Genomic DNA, 26,557 nt, shown 5'->3' on the forward strand with positions numbered 1-26,557 from the left:
CCTTCCTTTGGCCCATGGGGCCCGTGACGTCAGACCTTGATAAAAAAGAAAAAAGAAGGAAGGTATCCACCCCCCTTCAGCTGCTTACAAATCCGCGACTCAAAAGTTTTACTTTAGTGATAGAATTTTGGCCAAATCCCGAAATGTCCGGAATGTATAGAATACCGTTTTTAGTTTTGATCTTCACCATGAGCGGCATCAGAAGCGGTGACTCGCAGATCGTGGATCCTCCGGGAGGTGAGTTCTGTTGCTACTTCATTAGCCACTTAGCTTCTCCTCTGGTTATTGGCTCAGGTCACAAGTTTACCTCAGGATCAAAACGTGACCAAAACAAACCCGTTTCTCCCTTTAACCGGATCATTGCGATTCGTATTTTTTTTCCCGCACGACACAAAATAAATTTAGCTTCCATTTGATTTTGTAATAAATTAAATCTGTGTCTCTGTAAATTGCCATTTGCGCAACTGGATGCGAAATGCTCAGCTTTAAACTCGATGTGTCTGTTCCACTTGGTTTTACTCACAATACTGCTGAACATGGGGTTATTACATGTTCAGCAGGGGTTATTACATGTTCAGCAGGGGTTATTACATGACAACAGTCATAGCCATGCCCTGCTGTGAATAAGCTCACATTATTATGTTATAATTCCAATTTCAGTCCCTTGTGCCTCAAAGTCCAACACCACTTGTGAAGACTGCCTTAAGAATGTCACTGTAAGTAAAGAAATACTTAAATATATACAAAATAAATGTCACTATAACGTAGAAGCCTTTGTTCAATATTCAATGAAAATAAAAGGAGCACATTTGTATGTCTGTTTCAGTGTTTGTGGTGCATGTCAACGAAGGAATGTGTGGACTACCCTGTGAGAAGCATCCTGCCTAAACCCAGTGTGTGTCCATTAAATAATGCACGATGGGGTCTCTGCTGGGGTAAGACAAGAAGATTCTGACCAGCAAACAAAAATCGTATTGTTCATGTATCACTCAAAGTCCCATTTTCCCTCAACGTCGTAATAATGATGTCCCCCATGTCCCCTCTTTGTTACGTTTGGTGTCATCTTCAGTCAACTTCCAGAGTCTGATCATTACCATGTCAGTGCTGGCAGGCATCATCATCATTGCCATCCTGGTTTGCTGTTTCTGCTGCTGTAAATGTGAAAAAATCGGGTAAGCAGTGAATTAAACCGCTTTCGTTTTTCATCAAATCAGCTGAGGGGCATGTGTGACCAGGCTCACGAGTCACAAGGCTAAGTGTACTTTGTAATTTGGCTCAGTTCCCCAGCCAAGAAGAAGGAACACAATGAACTCCTATTGTTGCTTGTCAGCCTACATCAGCCTTTACCCAGGTTCGGCTCAGTTCAGATGCTGTTGTTCAAGATGGGCTTAATTTCCGCTAATCCACCTTCAAGCTGAACATAAATGCACTCTTCACTAGTGATTGGAATGGGAATGGTTTATTCAGGTGTGTGTGTGTGTGTGTGTGTGTGTGTGTGTGTCTGTGTGTGTGTGTGTGTGTGTGCATGTGTGTTTGTGCACTTGGTGTAAGATCCCTGCCTGTGTGGGTGTCTTTGTTATACGCTACGAGACTCTGAGCATGTCTCTGCTTGTGAGGCCAACTGCCAAGCAAGTCCCGTTTGTCCCGTTGGACTTTTGAGTTCCTTTAAGCGGCTCACTGTGTGGATTATGTTGAACTCCAGGAACAAGCGACAGGACGCAAGAGCGGCCCAACAGGAGCGCGCGAGGAAGGCCCGCAAGGATGAGAGGTAATTGAGTGCTGGGTACTGCTTGACTCCAGATACGGTCAGCGTTATCAACAAGTTGCAGTGGTCACCTTCAACCTTCAGACATCCTTGATCTTAACAAGTGCCTTTGGTTTTTATGTAAACAGAAAGTCTGAGATGAATGTGCGTCACGAAGAAGTGAGGCAGAAATATGGTAAGAAACCTTCATCTGCATGAATCCTGTTTTTATTTTTGTAAGGAAACATTACACTCTCCCTTTCTTATCAACAGTATACTTATTAACAGACGAAGGTGCTAAAATGTGATCTTAAATAATTTATGATTTAACGGCGCCCCCTACGGGAGGGATCTGACTTTGTCATAGTTCAGTCACCAATCGGAACTTGTAGGATGTAATAAATTATATAAAATGCTAGTTAAAATGTATTCCAGAAGTAAATCTTAACTCAACATTAATAGATAACTTGAAACTTTGCAGTGACAGCAGTAAAAAATATTTCACAGGGCTCTTAATGAAATGTTGTTTCCCTTTTAATAGGTCTTACAAAGGGGAATCCTTATTCACGCATGGATGAAAATTAAGAAACAATCCAGGCGAAGAAGACGCAATAGTAACAGAATCTCAATAACTATTGTGTCTTTAATCAGAAATTGTTGTGATGTTGTATCGTTAGGTCCCTGTGGATTGTCGTTCCTATCAAGTAGAATGTGTTAGACTGTGATGTTAGATTTTTATTTCATGCCAATGACAGATAAAGAATGTGAAGTTAAACCTTGTAAATTGATAATGCACTCCATTGAATCACATTTCATTATATTGCCTCTTGCCTTACATAGATATCATGTGATTATGTTTTCCACTGTAGTCATTTGTTTCTGTTATGATGTATGTTTCATTATCAAAAAGAGTAAAGCCTTAAATTGACTTGTCACTTTTGCGCAATGCTAGTAAACCAAGTATTAGCAATTATTATTGTGAATTGCAAATACTATTTCACATTAACCTTGCATTATCATTTACTTTTGTGCTAATGTTATAGTCAAATAATGTTTGTATCCACTTTAGATTGATCATCATTGACATGTTCATGGTTTGTTCTGAAGTATTTTGTACCACATCAATACAGTATGATGAAGGTATGTGTCTCTTTGATCTACTTGACACAACAAACTTGCAAACAACTGAATTTTCTACATCAACAGTGTGTTCGAACCTAGAATGATCAGTTGTGCAAATAGTCCCTGTCTTTTTCTGACTCCACGGGCACGCGAACATGTGCTTGCGCGCACACGTATCCACGTTCCCGAAAAATGCGAAACACGTGACATGGAATGGTCCTATCACAATTTCGTAATGTGCGCGCTCCCGGTCGAAACCTAACAGACCGAGGAAGAGCCGCCTGCAGACCCGCTAACGCACTGCCCGCTGCCTGGATAGCAATCCGTTTTCACATTGGAAGTGAGGTCTCGGGGAAAATCTGCACAATGTCTGAAGAGAAGCCAAAGGTTAGTGCTGGTTTGCCATGAAATAAACTATTGTGCATGTGTAATCATTGTTTTATACTGTCCTTTGTGAGTTAACGTGAGCTTTGTGGCTAACCTAGCCTAGCCAACCATCTTCAGATAGCGCAGCATTTGAGCGGGCAGACCGACATCACAAAGGTGGACAAATGTGCGGATCTTTCTTTTATATGTGAACATCCTTGCATTGTGATGGTTTCATTCTACTCTAAACTATTTGTCTGACACATTATCAACTATATTGACGTTTGCTGAAGAAAAGATGTTTGATAAATGAACGATTTGTAGTGTTTTTCTTTGCGCCATTGTGCCTTTCTGCGCCAGTTTAACCACGGACTAGCTTGCTATGCTAGTCCGATGGAGAGCCTTGGGTGCGCATCTTCAGCCAGCACCAGGCGAGTGGTGCCCGCACCTCTGCAGCAGACCTCAAGGGGTTTCGTCTGTGTGCGGTTCTGTAGGTGGTCCTCGGTGCAGGTTGTGGTGCACGGGATGCTGAGCTTGTGTGTGCTTTTCCAGGAAGGTGTGAAGACGGAGAACGACCATATTAATCTTAAAGTAGCGGGTCAAGACGGGTCGGTCGTACAGTTCAAAATCAAAAGGCACACTCCGCTCAGCAAGTTAATGAAGGCATACTGCGAACGACAGGTGGGTCTACTACTCAAGTCATGTAGTCCATGACTTGGCTGGCGAGTGAAAACTCAAGAGCCACCTTTTCTGCTGCATTTTCTTCAATCAATAACCGAATGTCAACATTTCCCCCAGCTCCTTGTCTGATGTTTCATGTTTGGTTTTTGAGAACATGTCTGTCTTGTGTTTTGCAGGGCTTGGCGATTCGTCAGATAAGGTTTAGGTTTGATGGACAGCCAATCAACGAGACGGATACCCCTGCACAGGTTGGTGCCCTATGACAGAAAACACTCTTTATCCTCTGTCATGTCCCGCAATGTTGTTGAATGTATTGCCCACTCCTCGGATAAGTCACTGATGGACATTTTCCAATGGCTTGTCGTTGAATTGCCTCAAAGTCTATGTTTCAAAATAGTTGCTCAAGGATGAACGTTAACCACAGTGTCAAACTTTTGGCCAAACATTTTATTCTCACATTTTATCAGCCCTTTATTTTATTCTTTTAATTGTAAGATCAGGGTTACTATTGGCAAAGGAAACTTGCATCACAATAATTAAGGACTTTTAACCTGGAAAAGAACATTGTTATTGTGTAAGCTTTAGATATTTTATCACCCCAGTCAGTACTGTCTAGCCCCACGGCACTTGATTGTGATGCTCTTCACCTATTGCTTGACAGTTTACCCCAAGGCAGGCGTATTATTCAAATAAGAAACTGCTGTATTAACACATGGGACGGTGAAGCACCAGTTGTTGCCCGGTCGTTGTGGTTTGCATGTAGAATGCAAGCATTGCTCCCTTTTTAAAGTAGCCACAGCCCAGTGGGTGGTCATTGCAGCTAGGGCCTGGTGATGTATCCTCGCTGTTGGGGACCATAAACTACTTTCTCAGCTGAGCGTAGCGGGTTTACTAGATAATACGATTATTCTTCACCTGACGTCAACGGCAAGGGAAGTGTGGTGCGATTTATGTTTTACGTTTTCTCACTGACTCTGCTTTTTCTTATCGCAAAAGCCTTTTGTTAATACTTAATGGTCCCGCAATAAATGACCTTTACTTTTATCATAGTGATTCTATGTTGCAGTTGTATTTCTCCGGTAACTGAAATTAAGTGTCAAGTCCCCCATGTACAGCTGTCGACATCTAGGTCCACCTAAACATGTCATGCTCTTACTATAAGGTGCTTTGTATGGCAACGCTGGCTTTTTACATCCTGTCTTGATGAATAGATGTGGGTAGGGTACCAAGGTATACTCCCACCACACATTGCTGTTGTGCTGTAGGCCGATGCTTATAAATTTGGCATCCGAAGCAATGCACATATAAAGGCGCTTGAAGGCCATATGTGTATTGTCACAGGCCAGATTAAAATAATACCCTATGGATGTTGAGGGGATGTCTGTTGTGTTGTTATGTTTGTGTTCCGAGCCTCAGTTTTATTTGTGTTTTTCAGTTGGAGATGGAGGACGAAGACACAATTGATGTATTTCAACAACAGACGGGAGGCTCCTTCTCCTAAGAGGACCGTGGACGAACCTCAGAGGACACGACCCCCGGAAGAGCGACTTCTTCTTCTCTCATTGTCATTGTTTCTTTTGTTTTGGATCCTTCCTTCTTCTACCTTCACCCAAACTGAAAGCTCTATAATTCATTCAGGGATATTTCGTTGTGGCCAGATCCTAACATTGCCACCGTGTTCAAAATGCTAAAGTAGTGTGTACTATTTATCTAGTATGACATGTTCCAGACACGAGCAAGCTGGCCCGCAGGGAAACACAAAGGGAGGTCTGTTAGCGATGCCTAAGATTAATATGAAATCGCCCACTTAGTGTCTGTTTCTGTACCTGCGGTGAAACTCTGCGGTTCTGAGCACTGCGCCCTCGGTATACTGGGTGGAAGAGAGCTGAGATAAAGATATGTTGGATTTCCTAAAATATATATATATATATATATATATATATATAAACGTATACATACAACTCATGTTAGTCATCTTTTAAGGAGCAACAGTCAAACTAATGTCTGATTTATCCATATTCCATTTTTAACTATAAGAACAGAAGAGAAGTATGTATATGGACACTTGACCTCAATTATGTCGCTCGCCTTGAGTGGAGTGATAATAAACGATGTTAATGTAACCCGGACCAAAAATGTTACGTGAATAGCTTTCCGAATGAAGCAGTATAGTGTCAGGGTGTTCGATCCCACTACTTAAAGGCTTTACGTCACGTTGGAGCAGGGATAAGTTCACTTGTGTTTTCATGCCCCCTCAGTCCTTTGGCCATAAAAAAAGGGAATCCCCCCCCCCCCAGCGTCCAAGTCCTCTATCCCCAACAGGCTTCATTCACTAAAATCTAAGTTGTTCACATGATCGGCTACATTACAACCTAATCATTGAGGCATTGCTCTTTTTGGGAGTTCTTGAGTTCTTTGTCAAGACATTACTGGCACACTGGTCTGACTGATGGCTGAGGCCGGACTGGCCTTCAGAGGCTGGGGGGAATTGGTTAACATCTTTCACAGATAATTGTACATTTTCTTTTTGTTGTCCTTTTACTGTGTACAATAAATATAGTTTGGTACTTAGCCTCTTGCATTGATCTATCATTTATGTCTAGAGTACTTTCAATCCCTCAAGCCGCAACACCCGGTTGCAAGCGCTATTGAATGCTGTTAATAAATTGCCTAATTTTAAGGGGAGTGCCACTGAATTTGAGTGTTTAAGTGGTCATTGCTATACTCTGCAGTACTGCTTTGTTATAAACGTAATTGCCTTATCCAAAGGCATTACATTTATGTATCCCAAGTTAGTGCACATGTGTAGTGTATATTTGAAACTGAAGCTTTGTAGATCAATAGGTGATGAAACATTTGGTACATGATTTACTTTAATTTGAAAAACGTTATTTCATAATGTGGCATGTAATTGTACACTAGAGGGCGCTGTTGTACATGGATGTACTGTTCGATTGTTGACTTGGTAGTATGATCACACACGGCTGAATAGGGTCCTGCTCTCAATGTTGTAACCGGTTTATCTACTTTCAAATGTATCAGGATTATACGTTTATTTTCATTTTTTTGAATGGTCTGGCAGTGGGGTCATTTTTGACCTTTTGAAAATGTTTATGGTTTCTCAGACACCTTTTATAAAAACTTCAGCAAGTCGTCAAGTGCGACATGGACCTTAAGCACAAAGGCATTACATTTGCGCCCATGTCCAACAGGTGAATAGCCTGTGCATCGGTGGATCAAAGTGTAGACTTTATATGCAACCATGCCAGTTTGGTCTGGTGTGACAGTAGAGCACACAGCTCAAGCACTCTGACATTTAAAATAGGGTTATTGCTCGAAAATCTGCAACATTTGGTACATAATGTGAAATGCGTCAGCTGTGCTTGTATCCCTAATGGCGCTCACTTACGCCCAGTGTTGAGTTTCTCCAGAGTCCAGTGAATAACGCCACACCACTGCGCATCTGGATAACTTCTGGATCTTCTCCAATGTGTTGTTGATGTCATCCTCATGTGACTAATGTGGAGACTTGGACCCCACCCTGTCAGGATATCAAATTACATCCCACCAATGGCTAAAGGGGGCAGAAAAACGTGACCCTAGGATTATATACCTTTGTGTTTTTAAATAAAACAGCATTTCGTGTTAATGAAATCTTGACTTTTTGATTTATTGTCGCACAATGGACTCAAAGTACCACAATGCAACATACAGAACACCGTCTCCTTAGTGACGGGCTTTGGCACGCCCAAGTAGGGGGCTTGTCTCTGAATGGGCTCATTGTGGAGAGGGATGTGATTGTGTGCGGTGTGCGTGGACCCCCTTAACTAGCTGGTCAGCACTAGGAGGGATTAGCTACTAGCCTCGCTCTCAGACGGGCATTGCTAAGCCTGAATCATGCACATCGTCATTATTCCCCACTGGGAGTGGAGCCGTAGTTGTGCAAGATGCGGATAGCGGGGACGCGTTTCGTTCTGTCCGCAGGTCGTCCAAGAAGTTTCCCGAGTTCCGACCTCTTCACGAGGTCTCCCGCAGGACGCACAGTCGGGTGTGCGGCTCTCATCACATGTGCTTCACGTTAAACTGCCCCGACCCCGAAAAGACACCGACGGAAAAACGAAACACACAACTTAACACTGAACCCCTGAGACGATTTGTGGAGTGAAAAAGGAAACTTTTACGCATTGAGAGGTCCACCAGGGAGGAGGACTGCAACGATGGGGAACGCAGGGAGTATGGATCACCACAACGACTTCAGGGGTCACCATATGCCCTCGAAGCTCCCCATGCCTGAACAAAGTGAACTGGAGGAGAGATTTGCAATCGTGCTGGTAAGGCATCAGTAACACAACTTTGTCATTTTGGTTCCCATCAAAGCTTTGTTCCTACCAGTAGCCTCATGCAGCTGGGGACAGCTGTGTCTGGGTCTGGACCGCTGGCCCACACGCTGCCTCTTTGTTGGACCGATCGATCCATATTGCATTTTACGGGATTCCCCTCTTTTTACCGTAGAAAGTTATAGAACGTATTTTATTTTCTGGTAAATGACATGAAGGCATGAAGTACTTGTTCCGATGGTCAGAGCAATATTGGAAAAGTAACGTTGGTTGCAAGAAGGCAAAGTACTCCATCTAGATTCAACAAGTCCCTTTGGTTTGCCCGGAGTCTATTGAAATCATTTAGAATTTGCGCTCATATTGCACATTAAGAATTCTGGCTATGAAAGGGTTATTTTTGTGACTTGTCTGAGTTTTTTTTCCAGAACATCCACCCACTAATCCCAGTGGATCTTCCTCCTCTACATTTCTATTGTTTGGAATAATGTATAGGCGTATAACTAATTATAGGGTACCTTAGAGCTCACAGTTATATGAGGGTGTTTACAGGTGTCTGCAAAGGCTTGTCATTCATAGTTTGACATTCTTCAGTCAGAAACAAACCGTAAAGCATAACATAACAGCTTTGTAGATCGGCATACAAGCCATTACCATTACAAACAAAGGAAAATTATTGCTGATTAGCCACATTTCCAGTTCGACATCAATGGGTGAGCTAAGGACCTACACAGTGTAAGACGGTTGCAATTATTTAAATTCTGTAAAGTGACAGTAATATGAAACAAACTCGAATGGCATGTCCGGCTGATAAACACGAAAATAGACAGCAGATTGATGCCAATCTACTAGAAGATGGTTTCCAGCTTTGTTGCTGTAAACATCTTCCCGATTGGAGAAGAAACAGCAATACAGTTCAGGGCTTGTGTTGTTTTATTTTCAACCTCCCTAAGCTGTCCGTTTCTGGCACAGACCTGGCTCTGTTTTCTTAAGAGATGCAGTGGCTCAGACCTTCAGCTCCTTAGCCACTTACCAAAATTGGATCAGGTCGTGTCAGGAGTCGCAAACATACAGCGTTCCAGTTGTGTCATGTTCTGGTCGCAGGTCTGCCTAATGCATTCCATCCTCGGTGGCTGGGAGCTGTTGGATTTCCGAGCAGGGGTTAACATGACAGGAGACTAAGGCCCTCGTCATAATCTACTCTAATAAGGTCTACTGTCTGGAAATAACATTTACCTGTCAGACCACGCTGTTGACCAGGGGCCAACTGTTGACCCTGGGACGGGTTTGGAGCAAATACATTCATGAGGAAGTATAGCAAATGAGTGAGGCGTGCTTTCTGCATGATCTCAAAACGTATTGATTCAATTGGAAAACATCAACAACACCTATAGCTGAGCTCTAGGGAGAAAAAGATGAATGAGATCTGCTTGTCTGGCTGCCTCCTCTCAGAATCCTCTCCTCTCAAACGCCTTCTTTCAGACCAAAGGCTTTTCTCTGGACCTTGACGGAAGCCAGGAGGTGTCCGGAGGATTTTAGTGCTACAACTCACAGCCCTTGTGCTTTTTTCTTCCATTTTAAAGCGCGATGCATGTCGGGCCTATCGGCTGTTTGCTCCGTTGATTTAATTAGCGAGTGGCAGCGGAGATGATTAGCAGGCGACCCCGCCGCTTGAAGGTCTGCCCCGATCCACCTGGCCAGACGGGCAGCGATTTATCATGCGTGGGCAGCTGGCTTAGTGGTGCCGCTGGGGGGAGTTGTAGTGGGATGAAGAATGGGCTTCATAGGGTGTTGCGGATGTTGGACGCTCCCATATTTCCCTCGGGTCGGATATAAACACCGGTCACCCGTGACCGTGTTGCTGGTGTGAGACGTATATGATGACTTTGATTCCACGGTTGGATGTGTTGATGTGTGTGACCTGAACGGAACGTGATTGTCCACAGGTTCTATGCCAGTGCGGTCGTCTGTTTGAAGTTCTATTTCCTTAACACCCACTGATGGTCACCAGGTTTTTTTATACACAGGTGGGCGTCTCATTCTGAGTGGCAGGTAGAACATTAACGGACAGTCTGGTGGGAGAGAAAATGACATTGCAGAGACCCGTTTACCTCCCTCGACGGTTTGAATCAGCCCCCTTAGATCTGGTGTCAGATGTGGGTGCACTGTTTCTTTCCTGATGTGTTTGCCTCCTACTATTCCTGTCTACTACACAGGTGTCGCCAGGCCTATTGGTTCAGTGCCGTCAGTCTCCTAGACTCCGGGCTGAGGCGACCGGGGGTTGGGTGTTTACATAAGGGCTGATCTGGCAGCCTGAACGGATTGATCTCCGTCCAGATCCTGACTCATAACAGGGGAGACCATTTGGGATTACAGGACTTTGCACCATATGACGAAGTTACAAATGTGACGTAGTTCTTTGACGGAGCACCCTTTTGGCTCCCAGACCTCGACTTGCATTAAGGTGGACTGACTCAGGCCTGGAGAGACGGCCCCTCCCCTGAACTGGAGCGCTCCCCTGGGTTCTAGACATATTGGCAATCCCCAGCTCTAAGCTCATGTGTCTTCCTGTTAGGCTCTTGTGTAGCAACGCTGGGGTTGCTAGGCTGGGGTCTGGCGGAGCACTGATTTCGTTACCATGCTTCCAGTGGTTGGAATCCACTACTAGTTGAAATAGACGGACCCACAGTTCCTCATAAGAGCCTGGTAAAATAACGACTTAGGGCGGTAGTTTGGGATTTACTGAAGTTATTGTGGTTGGCACAGAGAATATTCCTCTTGTGTTATCTTCACAAAGGGGGTTATTTTATAATCCTAATTAAGGTTAATATTTTTCTACTTGAATTTCGGAAAACAGGGAGATGGGTCTCTATTGGGAGGACACACATTACTGTAAAAGTCAACTCAAGCTTCCGGCTAAATCGGTTTCTACCAAATGAAAAGCCCCTATTGAAGTGTGCGTCTTGAAAATCCTTGGGGCTCAAGCTGAGTTTCAAACAAGACACAGGCTAATTGTAATGCAAGGTCTTGACCGTGATAAGAGAAACTATTTGGCACATGCCCTTGGCCATGAAAGAAGATCTAATATATGCCCAAAAATGTGCTTTGTCTGAATAGGGAATCAGTAGTTTTCGATGTGTGCGTAAACATAACATACCGTCTTTTGTTTTAACGCGCACTGTGTTCCAAGTTCTAATCATCTTGGTTTTTCTCTGCATGTTATTAACATGAGAAAGTGGCCTTGAACGCTGTCCCTCCTGCTGTAACGTATGTAGGTTCACATGAGGTTTCACATGAGGTTTCACAGGGGACGAGGGGAATGTCAGCAGGTTTCTGTCTCTGTAGGGGTTACCATAGCATCGGGGAGACACGAGCGATGCTACAAAGACAATGAGTTGGTTTGGATCAGAGAAGGAAGATGGAAGATGTTGGGGTTTGAACCTTTCTTGGCGGACATGCGTGATTTACACAAACTTGAAACGTATTCTCGATACGATTTTATATCATGTGGTTATTGCCTTTATCAATCAACCTTTCACAGCAAACTGTTGTGAGTGGAGGCCAATAAAGTGGTTAAACACCAGATGCAGCAGACTGCAGCAGCATTGTATAAAATATTGGAACTTGTTTGATTTATGTTGTAGCGTCATGTAATTAGCCGGTCCTAGTGGACTGCGGGCGAAATTAAACAAGAATGGGCTTTCGGCTTACCGTCAACCCCTCACGGAACCAAGACTCGCGACCACATCTCGAAAGTCCCTGGTCTGTATCCAGGAGGCCAGAAGGTTCTCAACACAGGGACTGGGTATCAGTGCATTGGAGAGGTTTGTTCATGTTATTCGTCTGAGCGGGCCATATGGGCAACATAGAATTAGCTGTTTTGATAGCTAGTCCTCTCAATGGGCTCCAGATTAGCTTTAAGCTGCTTTGTTGAAGAGGGCGCCACGATCTGCACGTTTTTTAGGCTGGAAGACACTAAAACAACCTTGTGCTGTCTGCTCCAGGACGTGGCCTCGGCACACGACCCGACTCGACGTGATAGCACCTGGAGGAGGTGTTCCCTGTGTCCCTTTCGACCGTCCAGTCAGCCCAATGTCTGTCCTGTCATCCCCTTGAATATTCATGTTGACTCTTCATTAAAACACCAGGACAATGGTGGTTGTCTGTGCAGCAGAGGGTGGGCAGTAGCCGGGTTCTGTGCAGCCGGCCCGGGGGAACAGAGCGTCTCATTATGTGCCGGAGAGCCCGGGACCGAGCCTGGCACTGCACCCAGAACCGGCGGGCTACGAGCGGCCAGCACCGTCGCCGGCGCTGTGTCGCTTCGGCGCCGTGTCACATGCCCTCATCGGTTTGTTGTGTATTCATGTGTGTGTGTGTGTCTGCGTACACGCATTGCTAAAGGCCAAGCGTGTTGAACCGTGAGTTGCGACGAGCACAATGCTTGCTTTACAGTACATGTGTGAGGATTGAGTGTGTCTGCTGGAGTTTGGACTCAGCGTTGGACCGGAGTTGAAGCCCCAGGATGCTTCCCCACCAATTAGCTGTAACTGAGTCCAACATGAGCCGCCCTGGGGACCAGTCGCATCCGGCAGCACATGGGCCAGTGTTGGGGTGCGTGCGCTTCTGCATGCACGCTGACACCAGACTGGCAGCCGAGTTTGAATGCCTCCACTGGGGTGGCGGTGGTCAGATGATAGTGTGAGCGGAGTCTTGCGGCCTCCGTCCCGGACCGTTGGGCCAATTCACTCATTGTTCCTCAACCTTTCTTTGGCATTTCCACAATCATTTACTGTGTGGGTGGCATGGCTGGTGCCCCGCGTCCTCCTCTCTCCCCTCCGCTACCGTCGCGCGGTCAATGCGGATCTTAAGCTTCAATTTGTAGACGTCGTTGTAATCTGTCAAGCTCCTCGTAGTTTCGCAGCCAAATGGGACATTTGCATTAAAAATGACAGTTAAATGACCGGCTTGCTTAAAACTAGTTCTATAATTAGGACAGTGCGACAAGGGGAGGGGGGGAGGGGGGAGTCAGAGGCCCGTGACGGCCCTCAAATCATTTACGGAGGATTAAATAATTTGCCAATGTTTCACGTGGTTGCCATACCTCGGCACAATAGCCTTCACTGTTGCATGCATGCAGACTTTATGGCATGGCCAGCGCATAACTGCGGGTGGTAGGGGCTTTTCCAGCGCTGGGAACAGGTGGTGCTGGCTGGGCTGACGTGGCTTGGGCAAGGCCCAGACCCGGGCCGGTGTCTCTCTGCTGCTCGCTCACACGATGAGTGGCCCAGAGCAGGAGTGGCCCAAGAATCACACAATGGGAACAGGAGAGTCACCGTTGGCATGGCGCCCGTGGGGTGAAATGCATGCTGGGATGCTGCGGTGAGAAAGGGGAGAACAGTGGCGGGTAATCTACTATTAAAGACGTTGTGTGTTGTGTGTTCGCGGTGTAATGCTTTATCAGGGTCGGCCACAATACTAGTGTTAAACACACATGGCCTTCAGCATTAGCCTGCGTCTGATTAATCATTTATTATGTTTTTCCATGCCAGGTGTTCCTTATCTCTCTTTATGGGGTCATCACGTTTTACTTTTTACATTTTAGGTCAAGTGGCTTTGTCACGGTCTGATATTAGGCGACCGTTTAATGAGTGTTTATAATATAACAGATCCATCTGAGGTATTTTTACTGTCCATCTGCTTGAGACTGAACCGTGACACTGGTTCATTGTTTATTTTCGGCCACCATCTTGAAAGATGTTACCCAGCTTGATACAACATGAGACTTTCCCTTTTATAACTTTTTACAGCTGTATCCATAGCTGATGTGTAGCTTACCCTCAAAACAGGAAGCTGTTCATCAATAATATGAAGCTTAGAACCCTATTAAGTCTCAAATACAGATATAAACAGATGGATTTATTCAATCTCTTGGGATATAGTCCCAAAAAAGAAAAGGTTAGGTTGGGCGACTGATTCCACATCTGGAGTGCAGGAGGGAAGTCTTGTTACACATTTAAACTTCCTGGCTCGATGCGGTCCTAGGTGACATGTTACATGCCTTCTCCCAAAAGCTGAAAACACTACAGCAAACTGCTGTTATGGGCGGAAGATGTCTGATAACTATCACGCACGCTAGGACGCACGCACGAGGGGCGACGCACTCAATCAATCAACCGGGGAGTTTAATTAAAACATGACGGGTGACATTCTGTGACGGATTGGGATTCTAGATGTTATTAAACTTTGGTGCGATGCCGTTAGGCATTCATCTCCCGAATCCGCTCTGACAGCCTTTACTTTCTACAATAAACTGCTCAGACTCTCCCGCAGAGACACTGGTTGTTCAATGTGTTCCTTTTATAATTGAGACACCTTGAAGGGAAATCAAACGTCTCTGACTCAAACTATCTATATTTGAAAGGTTGCAGGTGAAAGAATTAATAGGGGGAGTGGCTGATGTTTGATGTTTAGGAGAACATATTAGTGGTTTCATTTAAGTGGAGGGGATTAGGCAGAGCGATGAAAACTGGTTTCCTTGTGTACTGTGAGTTAAGAGGTAATTATGGGTCCTGGGCCTTTTCATCAGTGAAGATCCATTCTCTCTTTGTTATTATGAAGCACATGCTTTATCTGTTTGCATTTATTAAGGTAAGGTAGGTGGTGGTTTTCTCAATAGTGAGTTAACAATAGTTAACTCACCTCCAGTTTCATCCACACCAAACACAAGTGAAACCAATGAGGGCAGGTATGGCACATATATAGGAGCTAAGTACTGTGTTAACATAATGACAGTAAGCGCTGCTTACACTGAGACACTTCAGGAATGTTCCGCAATGTCTGCAATAAGTTTCAACGGTGTACTTACCCTTTCACTGTGTTTACTCCCCTCAGGGGGTTAACAATATTACCTCAGCGCATCTCTATATTTGTTGATGCTACGTGATTTGTTCTTGACGTGGTAAATAGGACAAGTCAGATTACTTGTCTGCTTTTGTTCACGGGGTGGGATCTGATGTCGGAAAAGGATTAGGACTCTGAGCCAGTCTTTAGTGTCGCTGTGAATTTACAGAGAGAGACATGCTGATGGCTGATAACCTCCATTGGCGACGTCTCCTTTTGGAAGCCCACTCGTTTTCGACCCCACCTACTCTATTGTTCTACTTAAGCGTTAAATATGTCTCCAGAAAACCAAATCATTGCCCTAATCCCGCGACGGCGAGGCTTCCCCTGAGCCTCTGTTTATCGGTTACATAAACATCGTTGGTATTGCTCCCCCTCCTCCCTGGACGAGGAGCAGGGACTCCACCTCTGAGACCGCTGAGGGCTTTCGCAACCCAACATCTGGCTGTGCCGGACCCGTCTGTCTCTCTGTCTCTCTGTCTCTCTGTCTCTCTGTCTGTGTGTGTGTGTGTGTATCGCATGTTTTGTTTGGACAACCCGGCACATCTGCTCCAACACCCTCGGACGCATCCCGGCGTAGAGCGTGGATGTTATCCGGATGCGCGTTATCCGATCCCAGGTCTCACGATAATTGTTGATGGAAATTGTGGTCGGACATGTCGACGTTCAGGGTCGAAAGGGTTACTTTCTTTACATTCATGAACAGACTGCAGACATGATGAACAGATTAGCTGGGACTAGACTTTGGGGGATTCAGCAGTAATACCATTTCATTCCCAATCCGACTTCAATCATGTCCTGAAACAATAGCATTGTTTGGCGTTTTGACGTTCACTCCGCTGCAGGAAAGGGTCTGATGTAAGACTCGCAGAGAGACACTCTCTTGATGTTCCGGTGTCTTCTGATTCAACATGTGTTGAGCCTGCTTGAAATACCCTCATATCCTGCACACACCCCTCTCCACTCCTGAGTCACCCAAACACATTTGGCTGGAATGTAATGATGAGGAGAAGAGGAGGAAGGAGGAGGAGGAGGAGGAGGAGGAGGAGGAGGAGGAGGAGGAGGTGGTAGTAGAAGTAGTATTACAACATTTGGTCTTTGTTGCGATTCCACAGAACAGCTTCAAAAACATAAACACTGTCCACATGACTTGGGGGGGGGGGGGGGGGGGGGGGGGTGTGTGTGTGTGTGTGTGTGTGTGTGTGTGTGTGTGTGTGTGTGTGTGTGTGTGTGTGTGTGTGTGTGTGTGTGTGTGTGTGTGTGTGTGTGTGTGTGTGTGTGTGTGGAGTCAGCCAGAGGGCAGGCCGGGGGTGGGGTCCCGGGGGGGATTACAAAGCTAATCTGAGGACAGACGGGGGACACCTGTGCCCCCCTCACCCCCCCTCCCCCCCCCTCACAGACCGCCGAGGATTACGGCGGTATGCTGCGCTAACGAGACGACGGCGGCGGGTGTTTAGCTAGCACGCGCCGGCCGTGTGTGTGTGTGTGTGTGTGTGTGTGTGTGTGTGTGTGTGTGTGTGTGTGTGTGTGTGTGTGTGTGTGTGTGTGTGTGTGTGTGTGTGTGTGTGTGTGTGTGTGTGTGTGTGTGTGTGTGTGTCTTCCCACTGACGTGTGCACCTGTTGCATCCTGTCCCTCGCTGCGTCGTTCACTCGTCGGGAACAGAACCCGGGTCTCTTGGGTGTCCGGTGTTGGGTCATTATATCAGAGGAAAGCCTGGCTGGAACTGAACCCAGCTAGGGAAACAACTGGTACTCTTTGATAGGTAATTAGCGCTCTTGTGTACATATCCATTTAAAGAGCACCAATGCTACAATTTTAGTTGACGAGCCGGAATCCTTTTCTGAACATTACATGCCCTCCGGTCATGTTCTGCTCATGTGACACACCCCGTCAATAGCGTCTAATGCCCGTCGTGCAACGCAGGCAAAGAGCAACTAAACACTTGAGTCACTTCCTGAGAATTGAGCAATTTGAATATGAGAAGTGGCCCATACCTGAGGCAGGTAGGTGTGTGTGTGCTGTCATGTTGTGGCATGCAGAGTGGTGCAACAAACCATCGGTTTTGAAGAATCTGTTTAAACGGATGACACGTTTGACACCGAGTCATAAAGTCTGTCCTTTGCACTCGCACGTAACATTCTCAGTAGAAGAGGATTTAGTGTCTGTCTGTCCTTCCCAGACTTGACTTGTACCCTGATACCCCACCCTCCCTGCTGTTGTGTCTATCCTGATTTGCATCAACCTGGAGGGGGGGGGGGGGGGGGGGGGGGGCGAGGCAGTGAGGTCAGGAGCTGATCATCATACGCAGCGATGCAAAGCAGCTGAGATCCGCCCCGACAGACGATCATTATTCACCTCCAGAACTTTTCAAGAAACACAGTGCACAGAGTGTGTGTGTGTGTGTGTGTGTGTGTGTGTGTGTGTGTGTGTGTGTGTGTGTGTGTGTGTGTGTGTGTGTGTGTGTGTGTGTGTGTGTGTTAATCATGGTAGTAGTGAACCTCCCCAGGGGTTTCATTAATCCCAGATTTGCAAGAGGAGGAGGCGGTTGGTAGTTTTTTCCTCCTTTCTTTTGTCTCTTGTTAAAGAGCGTAAAAGACAAGAATCATGTGCATCCTCCTCTTCATCGGCTGTTTGCGAAGTGAACTCGGTAGAAGGTTATTTCTGGCGAGGTGTGGAGGCTGAGAAGCTCTGGGAACTACAGCTGCTGGAGTCCTGGTTTGAGGTCTAGCTGGAGATGATTACAGAGACTCTTAGCGGGCATACTCTGCCCTCTGACCATGTGGCCCAAGTCTAATTTCGAACTTCCAACCCCCAGCACCATATGTTAAATGAATCTATAATGCGTTTTGCTGGATCCATGATATTTATAGAGCCATTAAGGCAACCTGTTTAACAGTTCCCTGCATGGGTGCTGGTCTGCTTGTGCGTTTACCCAGCTGTGCCATGGAGGTAGTTCTCCAGACCCCCTAGAAGTTGGGAGGTGGTGGCAGGAGGTGCTGGGAGGAAGTGGAGGTGGTGGTGGAGAAGGAGTTGGTAGTGGAGTTGGTGTTGGTTGGGGAATGAGGGGCGCTATGCCCATCTGATTCTGTACCCCTTTTTCCACTTCTTTATTTTACAATTCATTCTGCGTCAGTTATTTTCCAAAGCAGGGAATTCGAGTTTAACGGTCATTTGTTTGTGGTTTATTAAAACCCATTATTAAATAGCAATTGTGGTGGTGGTGTTTTTATTGCCAGGTGTTTATTTACAAACCTAAATGCATCGGCCAAACCTTTTCAGTTGGACAAATAAGAGTAGCACTTTTACTTTTACGATGACCTCTGGAATTACCCGTCCCTTTATGTCTGACCTCTTGTATCTTACGTTATATTTTATCTCTCTTTGTATCTTTGCGTTCTAGCTTCAAATAGATTTTCCCTTCTTTTTTTCTGATATGACTTCCAGTGATTTCCCCATGTTGTCTCAAGTTAAATTATTACGTTGCTATCTTTTCGCTGTACAAACAATGATTAACGTGGAATGAGACTACATAGGAAGTGGTTGGAGATCTATTAAGTGCGATGGACTGTGACTTATGAGGAAGTTCCTCAGAAACAATACCTCACACCTACGAGTCTTTCATTGGAGCTGTTTCCACTTCAGCCTAACGTCTTTTTTAACACCTTTCATACCTTTGGCATTTACAAAGGTGTATGATGCAACAACTGGAAGGCAATCGAGGACCATTTGGGCACACAATATGTCATATTTTCAAAGACTAAACCTCGGAAAAGAAAAGATGCAAGTGGGGAATAAGGAATCAAGCAAAGAATAATAATAATATAAGGGAAGATAATTGGGACCTGTGGTTCACCAGACACCCATCAGTGTCTGGTCGGAAAAATGTAGATCAAGATGATGACATATGTATTGTTAATGTCGTTGCAGCAAAACCCATACATTGTTCAGTTTCAAGACTTTTGATTGGCTAGTGGTTATACACTAAATTAAGCACAACAGCTAGGATATTGGTCATTCAAATCCAATAACTTTCAAGGATTCAACTACCATATTCTTAGTCGATGTGTCTACAATAGTAACACTGTCGTTATTATAAAGTGTGCGTTTTTTTGAAGATGATTTGCCTTGTTTTGAATTGGCTTTGGACACACACACAGACACAGACACAGACACAGACACAGGACACACACACACAGGACATGAGAGCGAGCGCTTGTAGACACGGTGTAACATGAGCCACCGGGCCCCAGTGGCGAGCTTAGTGCCCGCCGCAGCTCGTTAGCCACGGCGGGCACGAGGACCAGAGAGACGAGGGTGTTTTCTGTTTTATTTCTTCCCTCGTAAGTGGAGCTCTCATCAGACAGGAAGCCCGGAGCTCCGTCTACGCGGCCTAGCGAGCCATTAAGGAGCCGCTCTGCAGGAATACAGCGTTCGACACGGATACATCACCACACATCCATTAGTCCTCTGCACCAAACAAGTCTTCCAAGATAAGTGTAAAAGCCCGGATAGGAGGTTCTTAATGTGTTCGTACTACCCCTGCCGTCCCTGGTTCTGCCTCCGCATCCAATAAGACGCTATCCCCCCCCTCCCTGGCTCTGCACAGCGGAGCAACTTGTCAACCACTAGTAAGCGCGTCTCTCCTGTCTCTCATAGTGGTTCTCAAGCTGGATAATAAAGTGTTTTTCAGGGAAGGCAAAGAGGTACTAGAGGCGGTCTGGTTAGAGACCAGACTCTTCAGTCAATAGAACCCCCCCTCCATTCCCATTTCCCGCCATCAGCAACACAGGTTCAGTCCAGTTCAGTTTCTGTCTGCTGAATACTAATCAGACTGGGAGAGCATGCAGGCTTCTACCACTGGCTTGTTCTGAAATAATACATGACTCTTTAACTACTCTATCGGATGAGTTTGCGGTTTTGTGTGTGTGTGTTTGTGTGTGTTTTTGGTGTGTGTCCGGACCGTGTCTGCTTGCTGTCTGGATAAATTCATCCTCAGGCCGAAATTCAGTTACTTCATCCATCTCTTTCCGAATTGTTTTGCTGTACTTGTGGGTTTAGAAAGCCGGCATAATACATGATTCTGCAGAACTAGAGGAAAACAATGTTGGCATTAATAATGCAAACACACACACTCTCTTATACACACGCACATCCGCACACACTCATTAAACCACACGCATGTGGAAGGGGCCAGGTGGTTCATCATCTCCATGTTCATGATGCCGCGGCCCCGCCCCCTCATGGACCTCATATCTTCCTCATCACTCTTCGTCCCGCCCCCCCTCGCGTGCCCCGCCGGGGAGTGCGGAGCTGGAAGGCCCCGTAGCTCTCTGATGGATCACCCTGTCTGTCGGGTTTGGGGGGGGGGGGGGGAATGAGAACCTCGCGCTGAGCCGTGTTTTAGGGCCAAATTGCTTTTGCCTCTGTCTCTAAGCAGTGGAAAATATCCCCACCCCCCCCCCCCTTCAGCCCTATTTATGGGCCGCGTGTAGGCTGAACGCCGTCTAGACGCGCCGCGGCGTTGGATTTCACCAAAAAGGAGTCGACCTTTTGGGAGATTTTACCGGGGCGGACTCTGGGTGTTTATATGGCTTAGCTTCGGGGGCGTGTTGGAATGGAACATTTTTGACGTCCAGACCACGATTAACTGCTTGTCTTGGTTTTGTCAGTTTGTTGTTTTGTCAGATCGGTCGCTAGTTCTGGTCTGGGAAACAGCCAGCCTACTCGGGTCACGCGTCCTAGGAGAACCGGTGTTTATCTTTCTTTGAGTACATTTCTGGTTTCTAGACTTGGTGAATGCACACCAGGGGGATAGCGTGAACAGGCTTGGTCACGGCCAAGCGGCTGAGGATCTACAGGGATATTGCATAAAGTTGAAGAAAGAACCGTTCAACCATGTTTATTGCATTACATATTTATGGGGAATACGAGGGATGGGGGACGTCAACAGATGGATGTGATCGGCTTGACCGTGACTGCTTCCCACAAATCTGTGAGAAGAAATACATATAAAAGCATCCAATAGGGAAAAAATCACTCACTCTTCTCTGTTTCAGTTGCTTCAGACCACTCGGCCAACGGGTGACATTGAACGACCGGTGTTAAAATCAGTGACGTGGTTCAGATCTTTCTGGAAGCTCTCAGACGAGGACATGGCGGAGCTATTGTCTCTCGGTCACCTGCTATGTTGATACACATCCCGTCACTCCACACTTCCTTGCCTTCTCGTTTGGCACTTAGTTTGTTTTAATCATGAGTTGCTTGGTAGATTTGGTGAACTGTTCTAATGAACAGTGGATTCAGAACTTCTGGGGATGTTAGGAATTGACTTTACACTTTGAATGCACCTCTAATATGCTTTTCTTTTACTAAGGTCATCGAGCTTCTTCTGACTGGTGCTCATTGATGAAATGTGTAGTTCAGCTACCGTGTAGGATCGCTTTTAGTCATGGGTGTGTGGTGGCAGGAAACAGTGTAATTGAGCATATCAATGTGGCAATGATGACTACGAATGACTGGTGTACATTAGGAGATTATGCTCTGTCCTTATGTTTGAATGTTTCCTCACTCGACACCGTTTGAGTCACGTCTAATGTGCTAAGTACGTAAATCAAGAATTAATCCGTCCTTTCTTCATTAATTTGATTCTGTCAACAACGGTCATAATTTGGACGATACTGTGCCTTGATAGTCTAGACATGATTCACTTGGCGGCTGGCACTTCACAGGGTCATGGTAACTGATGTTTTTCTTGTTCTTCCTCCTCCTCCTCTTGCAGAACTCCATGAACCTTCCTCCAGACAAGGCTCGGTTACTACGGCAATACGACAACGAGAAGAAGTGGGAACTGATCTGCGACCAGGTGGGTTCCGTCTGCAGAACCATAACACACTTAGCATCATCTCCGCTGTTATGCGCTCGTTCAAGATGTGGAAGGCCCTCTCTCCGCTGTCCCTGAGCCGATAAAGAATTTGAAAACAATTCAAACTAACCCTTTGAAAACAATACATAAACAAACCCGAGTTTCACTTCCGCAAATCTCCGGATCCTCTTCGCAAAAAGCACACGCTATGCACTGTTTCCGAGCGGGCCGTCCGACGGATGTTTAAGCTGTTTCCTCGTGTCAACATCCCACTCGACATCCCCGTGTTGTAAGAAACCAGCGTTGCGACGGCAGTGGAGCGATTAAGCTGCCCAGTCTGGGAGCGTACTTCTCCAGCGCGGCGGCCTGTGTCTCGACGGACCGAAGCCCACAGAGAGGAGCGTCTCCACCCCACCGGGACCGGGCCTGCTGGGCCCTCTGATCCCCTCGTCCCCGCTCCATTACCCCCTCTTACATCCAGCGGGGGGGGCTACGCTGGGCCCGCGGGCTCGCTGGTCAAGTGGGTTAAGTGGCGCCGCGGGAGGCGGAGGGGGGGTGGTGGCGGCGGTGGTGGTGGTGGTGGTGGTGGTGTGGGCAGGGAGGCAGGAAGGGAGGCACGCATCAGATCGCTTATTGTGGAGGAAATGCTGAGTTGACTGCACGGTAGCATGGGAAGTGAAGGTCTCTCTGCGGGAACGTGAGGGGGGGGGAATACGCCAGAGTGCTCAGCTCAGCCTCCCCCCAGCCCACATCCACCCACCCACCTCACCCACACCCCCACCCACACCCCCCCGGGCCCGTGGGTTTTCTGCTGCCCCTGAGCGATGATGAGAGGGGTGGAGGGAGGGAGGTGGAATGAGGGAGGTTGGGCGAGAATGGGGGTACGCAGAGGAAGATGTGGAAAGAGAGGGGGAAAGTGGGAGGTGAAGAAATGAAGGGAGATGAAGAGAGAGGGATAAGCAGAGCGAGAGGGAGAGGGAGAGGGCCAAGCTGCCATTCTCGGCTCAATTAAATCAAGGTTGAGGACTTTTCCGTTTTGACACTGACTTTTGCATTCAATTCAATTTGAGACTTTTTAACAATTTTTAATTGCGTTAAAACTTTCTTATAATGCGCATCTTTTGAATTTTGTATCAAATGCTTTTAATGTTTCATGTAAAGCACTTTGAACTGCGTTGTTGCTGAGACGTGCTATTTCCATAGCTTCATCTCTTATTTATTCTTTCTTGTTTTTCCTACAAGAAGTACACAAATCTCGTCGAACAAGCAACATATTTTCCATGCCATATCTTTAGCAAACCCCTTTTGACCCCTTTTGAACTGAAAACATGCTGGGGTGAACAAAAATATATGCAAAAACGCAAATTGTTTGTTTCTGAAGAGCTTCAGGAACAAACAATGAGATTTTTTCTGCGGACCCGCTGCACAAAGGAGGGAATGAGAGTCGCTGGCCCTAACACACAAGTCATGAGGACGAGTGAACTCTTCACACTCTGATTTTAACAGCTCAGGTCCCTTGGGAGCCAATCAAAATCCATTTCTGTCTCTCTGAAGGACCTTGTCTGACTGCTTGGTGGTTTTGTGAGGATATTTGTGTGTAGTCTTATATTTGTTCATATCAACCCCAGCCTCGTATTTATTTGATCCTAAACAGGGAGAAACATTCTCAATTAGCCTAGTGAGTAATGAGAGATAGATTTATATAGTTTACAAATTACAATAACTCAAACTTTCTTGCTCTGGTATCGGTCTGTGTTTTGGCTCCAGCATCCATCACTGGAAGGCTCTGAATACAAACAACATTCTTACTACTTCTGTTTTTCATCTTTTCTGTTTCTGCACTCCTTTCGGTTGTCCCTGCACGTCTCACGTTGCTGTATGTTCTATGAGAAAAGAGCAGTGGGAGTGAATTAGGTCTTAAGTCATCTCACTCTGACCTCCCTTCTCTTCACCCCCCCAGGAAGTTGCGAAAGTCCGCTTATCCAAGCATGATTCCAATTGATCCAGAAGATATTCCATACATTCCTTATTCCTAAGCCTCTGCCCAGTATGGGAAAATATTTGCGTACATTGAATCCATGTTGGAACCCCCAGGCTAGTTTCTTAGTGTTCGGTCCAAAGTATAGTTTATAGGAACAGATTTATTCATATTTTCTCATAAATCAAATGTACTTTACATTCCCTCCGAGCTCATGTGGTCCAATATGTTCCCTCATCCTCTCATATGGTTTGACACACGAGAGATATAAGCACACGTTTAAGAGAAACTGGTGAAATTCATTAAGTCCTCGCTGACCAAACATACAACCAAACGTGTTGGTGATGGGAGGAGGATCTATTTCCTGATAAGATGTCCTATTTCCTGTTATTGTGACAAACTCTGGCTGCATGGACAGGCATCGGAAAATCCTACAAACAGGGTATCCCAAAATAAACATGACTACGACTGTAGGGACAGTTTGAGTCGAGCAGTGAAACGTGAATCAGTTTGCTGTTCAGACTATCAGGACAACTCACTCGTCTCTGTCCCTAAACGTGAACACAGCATCCCGGGCTAGCAGCACAGGACAACTCTATCCATTCAACAAGCAAACACAACAGGCTTCTGTATAAAGCTGGTATTTCCCATCGCTGGTGATGCAGCAAATCTTGTTACGGAGTGACGTCACTGACCAGAACCCGCCGTTTACTCACTCGCTGGGTTTTGTTCTCTGTGAGGATTCCGAGCTGTCGCTAATCCCTTGTACATGTAGCCTATCCGGGACACAAAGATGGAGGATTTGAGGTAGACTAAAGGTGACCCGTTTGTTCAAGGAAGACATACCCTGCCTGTCGGCTAAGCTTTTGACACACACACACACACACACACACACACACACACACACACACACACACACACACACACACACACACACACACACACACACACACACACACACACACACACACACACACACACACTTCCCCAAGGGCCGTTGATCTAACCAGTCAATGGAGACGTAACTGAACCCTCATAATCCCTTCAGTTTTTCACAATGTCATCAGTGCACGTTGCTTCTTCGCTTTGTGGCTCAAGGCTAACACCATGTGACGATATCATTTAGCATTGTGCTAGCGTCCTTCGCCTTGGCTCAGAGTTCATTATACGTAGCGCGCCATGGTTACCGTGGACAAAAGGCCGGCCACCGTAAACAAAAGGGCGGCCACGTCCACACAACGGGCCCCAGTGTGGCAGGATGATGCTGCCGCTTGCGCTAACATATCATCAGGCGGTTGCATTGATTGGATGATCCAGAATGACTATTATTTGCTCAAGGCTCAACGTTTTTAGCCTGGCGCAGCCTTTTGCGACGCCAGCTTGTGTGAGAGAGGGCACTCGAGAAGGGCCAGTGCATCCACCACAGCTCCCCGTATGGGGCACTGGAGTCCGGGTGTCGCCCGACAACACACGCGATTGTGACTGAAAACTGTTGTGGGATTCGACCAGTGTCTTGGCACGGGCCTCTGCCAACTAAATGACGCATAACAGAACTGGTTGATGGCATTGGGCACTCTTATTTGTTTCTATTTATTGTGATGTATGAGGGTGAAATTGTCTATTTCGTCAGGTTGTTGGTCTGCCAGGCGAGAGATTGTGGGTTCAGTCGCTATTGTCCTGCTACCCAGACCACTGAGCAAATTGTCCTAACCGCTACCTGATGCCTAATGATCGGCCATTCATCAGCCCTCATTTAGCATTCATTAAAGTCGCTTCGGAGCCAAGCGTCTCCTAAATGAGTATTGATATATATGCAGGGAAAGTTTTCCATTCAACTGTTGTTTTCCTCTCGTACTAATCGTACTTTTGCTTTCGTTTTCTAGGAACGGTTCCAAGTCAAAAACCCTCCTCACACATACATCCAGAAGCTCCGGAGTTATCTGGACCCGGCTGTGACCCGGAAGGTAAGTCTTCTCCCCGGACCCCGTCCTCTTCCTTTCCCACTGACCTCTGACCCCCCTACCCCCCCCAGGCCGGGACATCCCCACAGCCGAGAGGTGATGGCTGGTCCCGGGTTGTCCCAGAGATAACCAGGCCAGCCGTAGTTGAGATAATACCGGAGCATGCAGGGAAGACACCACAGATCTGTGTCCCAACTCACATCACGGTTTCCTGACGCCAAGCATCTGTCCGATCAAAGTGTCCCCCCCCCCCCCCCCCTGTGCACTCGCTCCTTTGAGGGGGCTAACTGAAAAGATGGCTCAGTAAAGTACAGCTTTTGAAAACCGGGCTACAGGGATATGATTGTAACTCTGTGTGACGGACGACTTCGTGGCTTTTATCTTGAATGATCCTAAGTGAAGCTCCACAGTGGAGCTGAAGGCTCACTGTCGCTGGCCGTAACGAGGCGGCCAGCCGGGGCCCAGAGTCACAGCTCGCCGTGGATGATGGACTATGCATGACATCATCCACTCCCAGCTGAGGTTAGAAGGAGCAGCCAGCTCCTGCCCCTCCCCCCCCCACCCTGACTCCCTGGAGGGGGGAGTAAAGAGGGACTGTGGAGAGAGGG

At 46.5% G+C, this 26,557-nt stretch overlaps 2 protein-coding genes across 11 annotated transcripts in view; both read left to right on the plus strand.

The window, feature by feature from the left end:
* The first annotated feature begins 33 nt into the window (after positions 1–33).
* sumo3b (small ubiquitin like modifier 3b) lies at positions 34–6,484 on the plus strand. Its single transcript, XM_030344239.1, has 10 exons — positions 34–237; positions 661–716; positions 827–935; positions 1,070–1,172; positions 1,703–1,768; positions 1,894–1,940; positions 2,286–3,253; positions 3,785–3,913; positions 4,090–4,161; positions 5,349–6,484. The coding sequence occupies exons 7-10, from the start codon at positions 3,080–3,082 to the stop codon at positions 5,412–5,414; spliced, it is 441 nt and encodes a 146-aa protein (XP_030200099.1). The 5' UTR covers positions 34–237; positions 661–716; positions 827–935; positions 1,070–1,172; positions 1,703–1,768; positions 1,894–1,940; positions 2,286–3,079; the 3' UTR covers positions 5,415–6,484.
* Positions 6,485–7,676: 1,192 nt separating this feature from the next.
* Positions 7,677–26,557, plus strand: part of fmnl2a (formin-like 2a) — a 50,940-nt gene continuing 32,059 nt past the window's right edge. For all 10 annotated transcript variants that reach the window (XM_030344229.1, XM_030344233.1, XM_030344228.1 and 7 more), the window contains exons 1-3: positions 7,677–8,244; positions 21,927–22,010; positions 25,872–25,952. In XM_030344229.1, coding sequence (XP_030200089.1) covers positions 8,131–8,244; positions 21,927–22,010; positions 25,872–25,952 — 279 coding nt within the window. In that variant the 5' untranslated portion in view covers positions 7,677–8,130. The remainder of the gene's footprint in view (positions 8,245–21,926; positions 22,011–25,871; positions 25,953–26,557) is intronic.

This window comes from Gadus morhua, chromosome 20 (assembly GCF_902167405.1).
Source record: "Gadus morhua chromosome 20, gadMor3.0, whole genome shotgun sequence".
Lineage (NCBI taxonomy): Eukaryota > Metazoa > Chordata > Actinopteri > Gadiformes > Gadidae > Gadus > Gadus morhua.

What these genes read in the sequence shown, in the direction of transcription:
- sumo3b (XM_030344239.1), top strand. Translation starts at nt 3,080, where the DNA reads ATGGTCCTATCACAATTTCGTAATGTGCGCGCTCCCGGTCGAAACCTA. An exon ending in TGTCTGAAGAGAAGCCAAAG is followed by an intron (nt 3,254 to 3,784) that starts GTTAGTGCTGGT and finishes GTGCTTTTCCAG; the next exon opens with GAAGGTGTGAAGACGGAGAA. An exon ending in AGGCATACTGCGAACGACAG is followed by an intron (nt 3,914 to 4,089) that starts GTGGGTCTACTA and finishes TGTGTTTTGCAG; the next exon opens with GGCTTGGCGATTCGTCAGAT.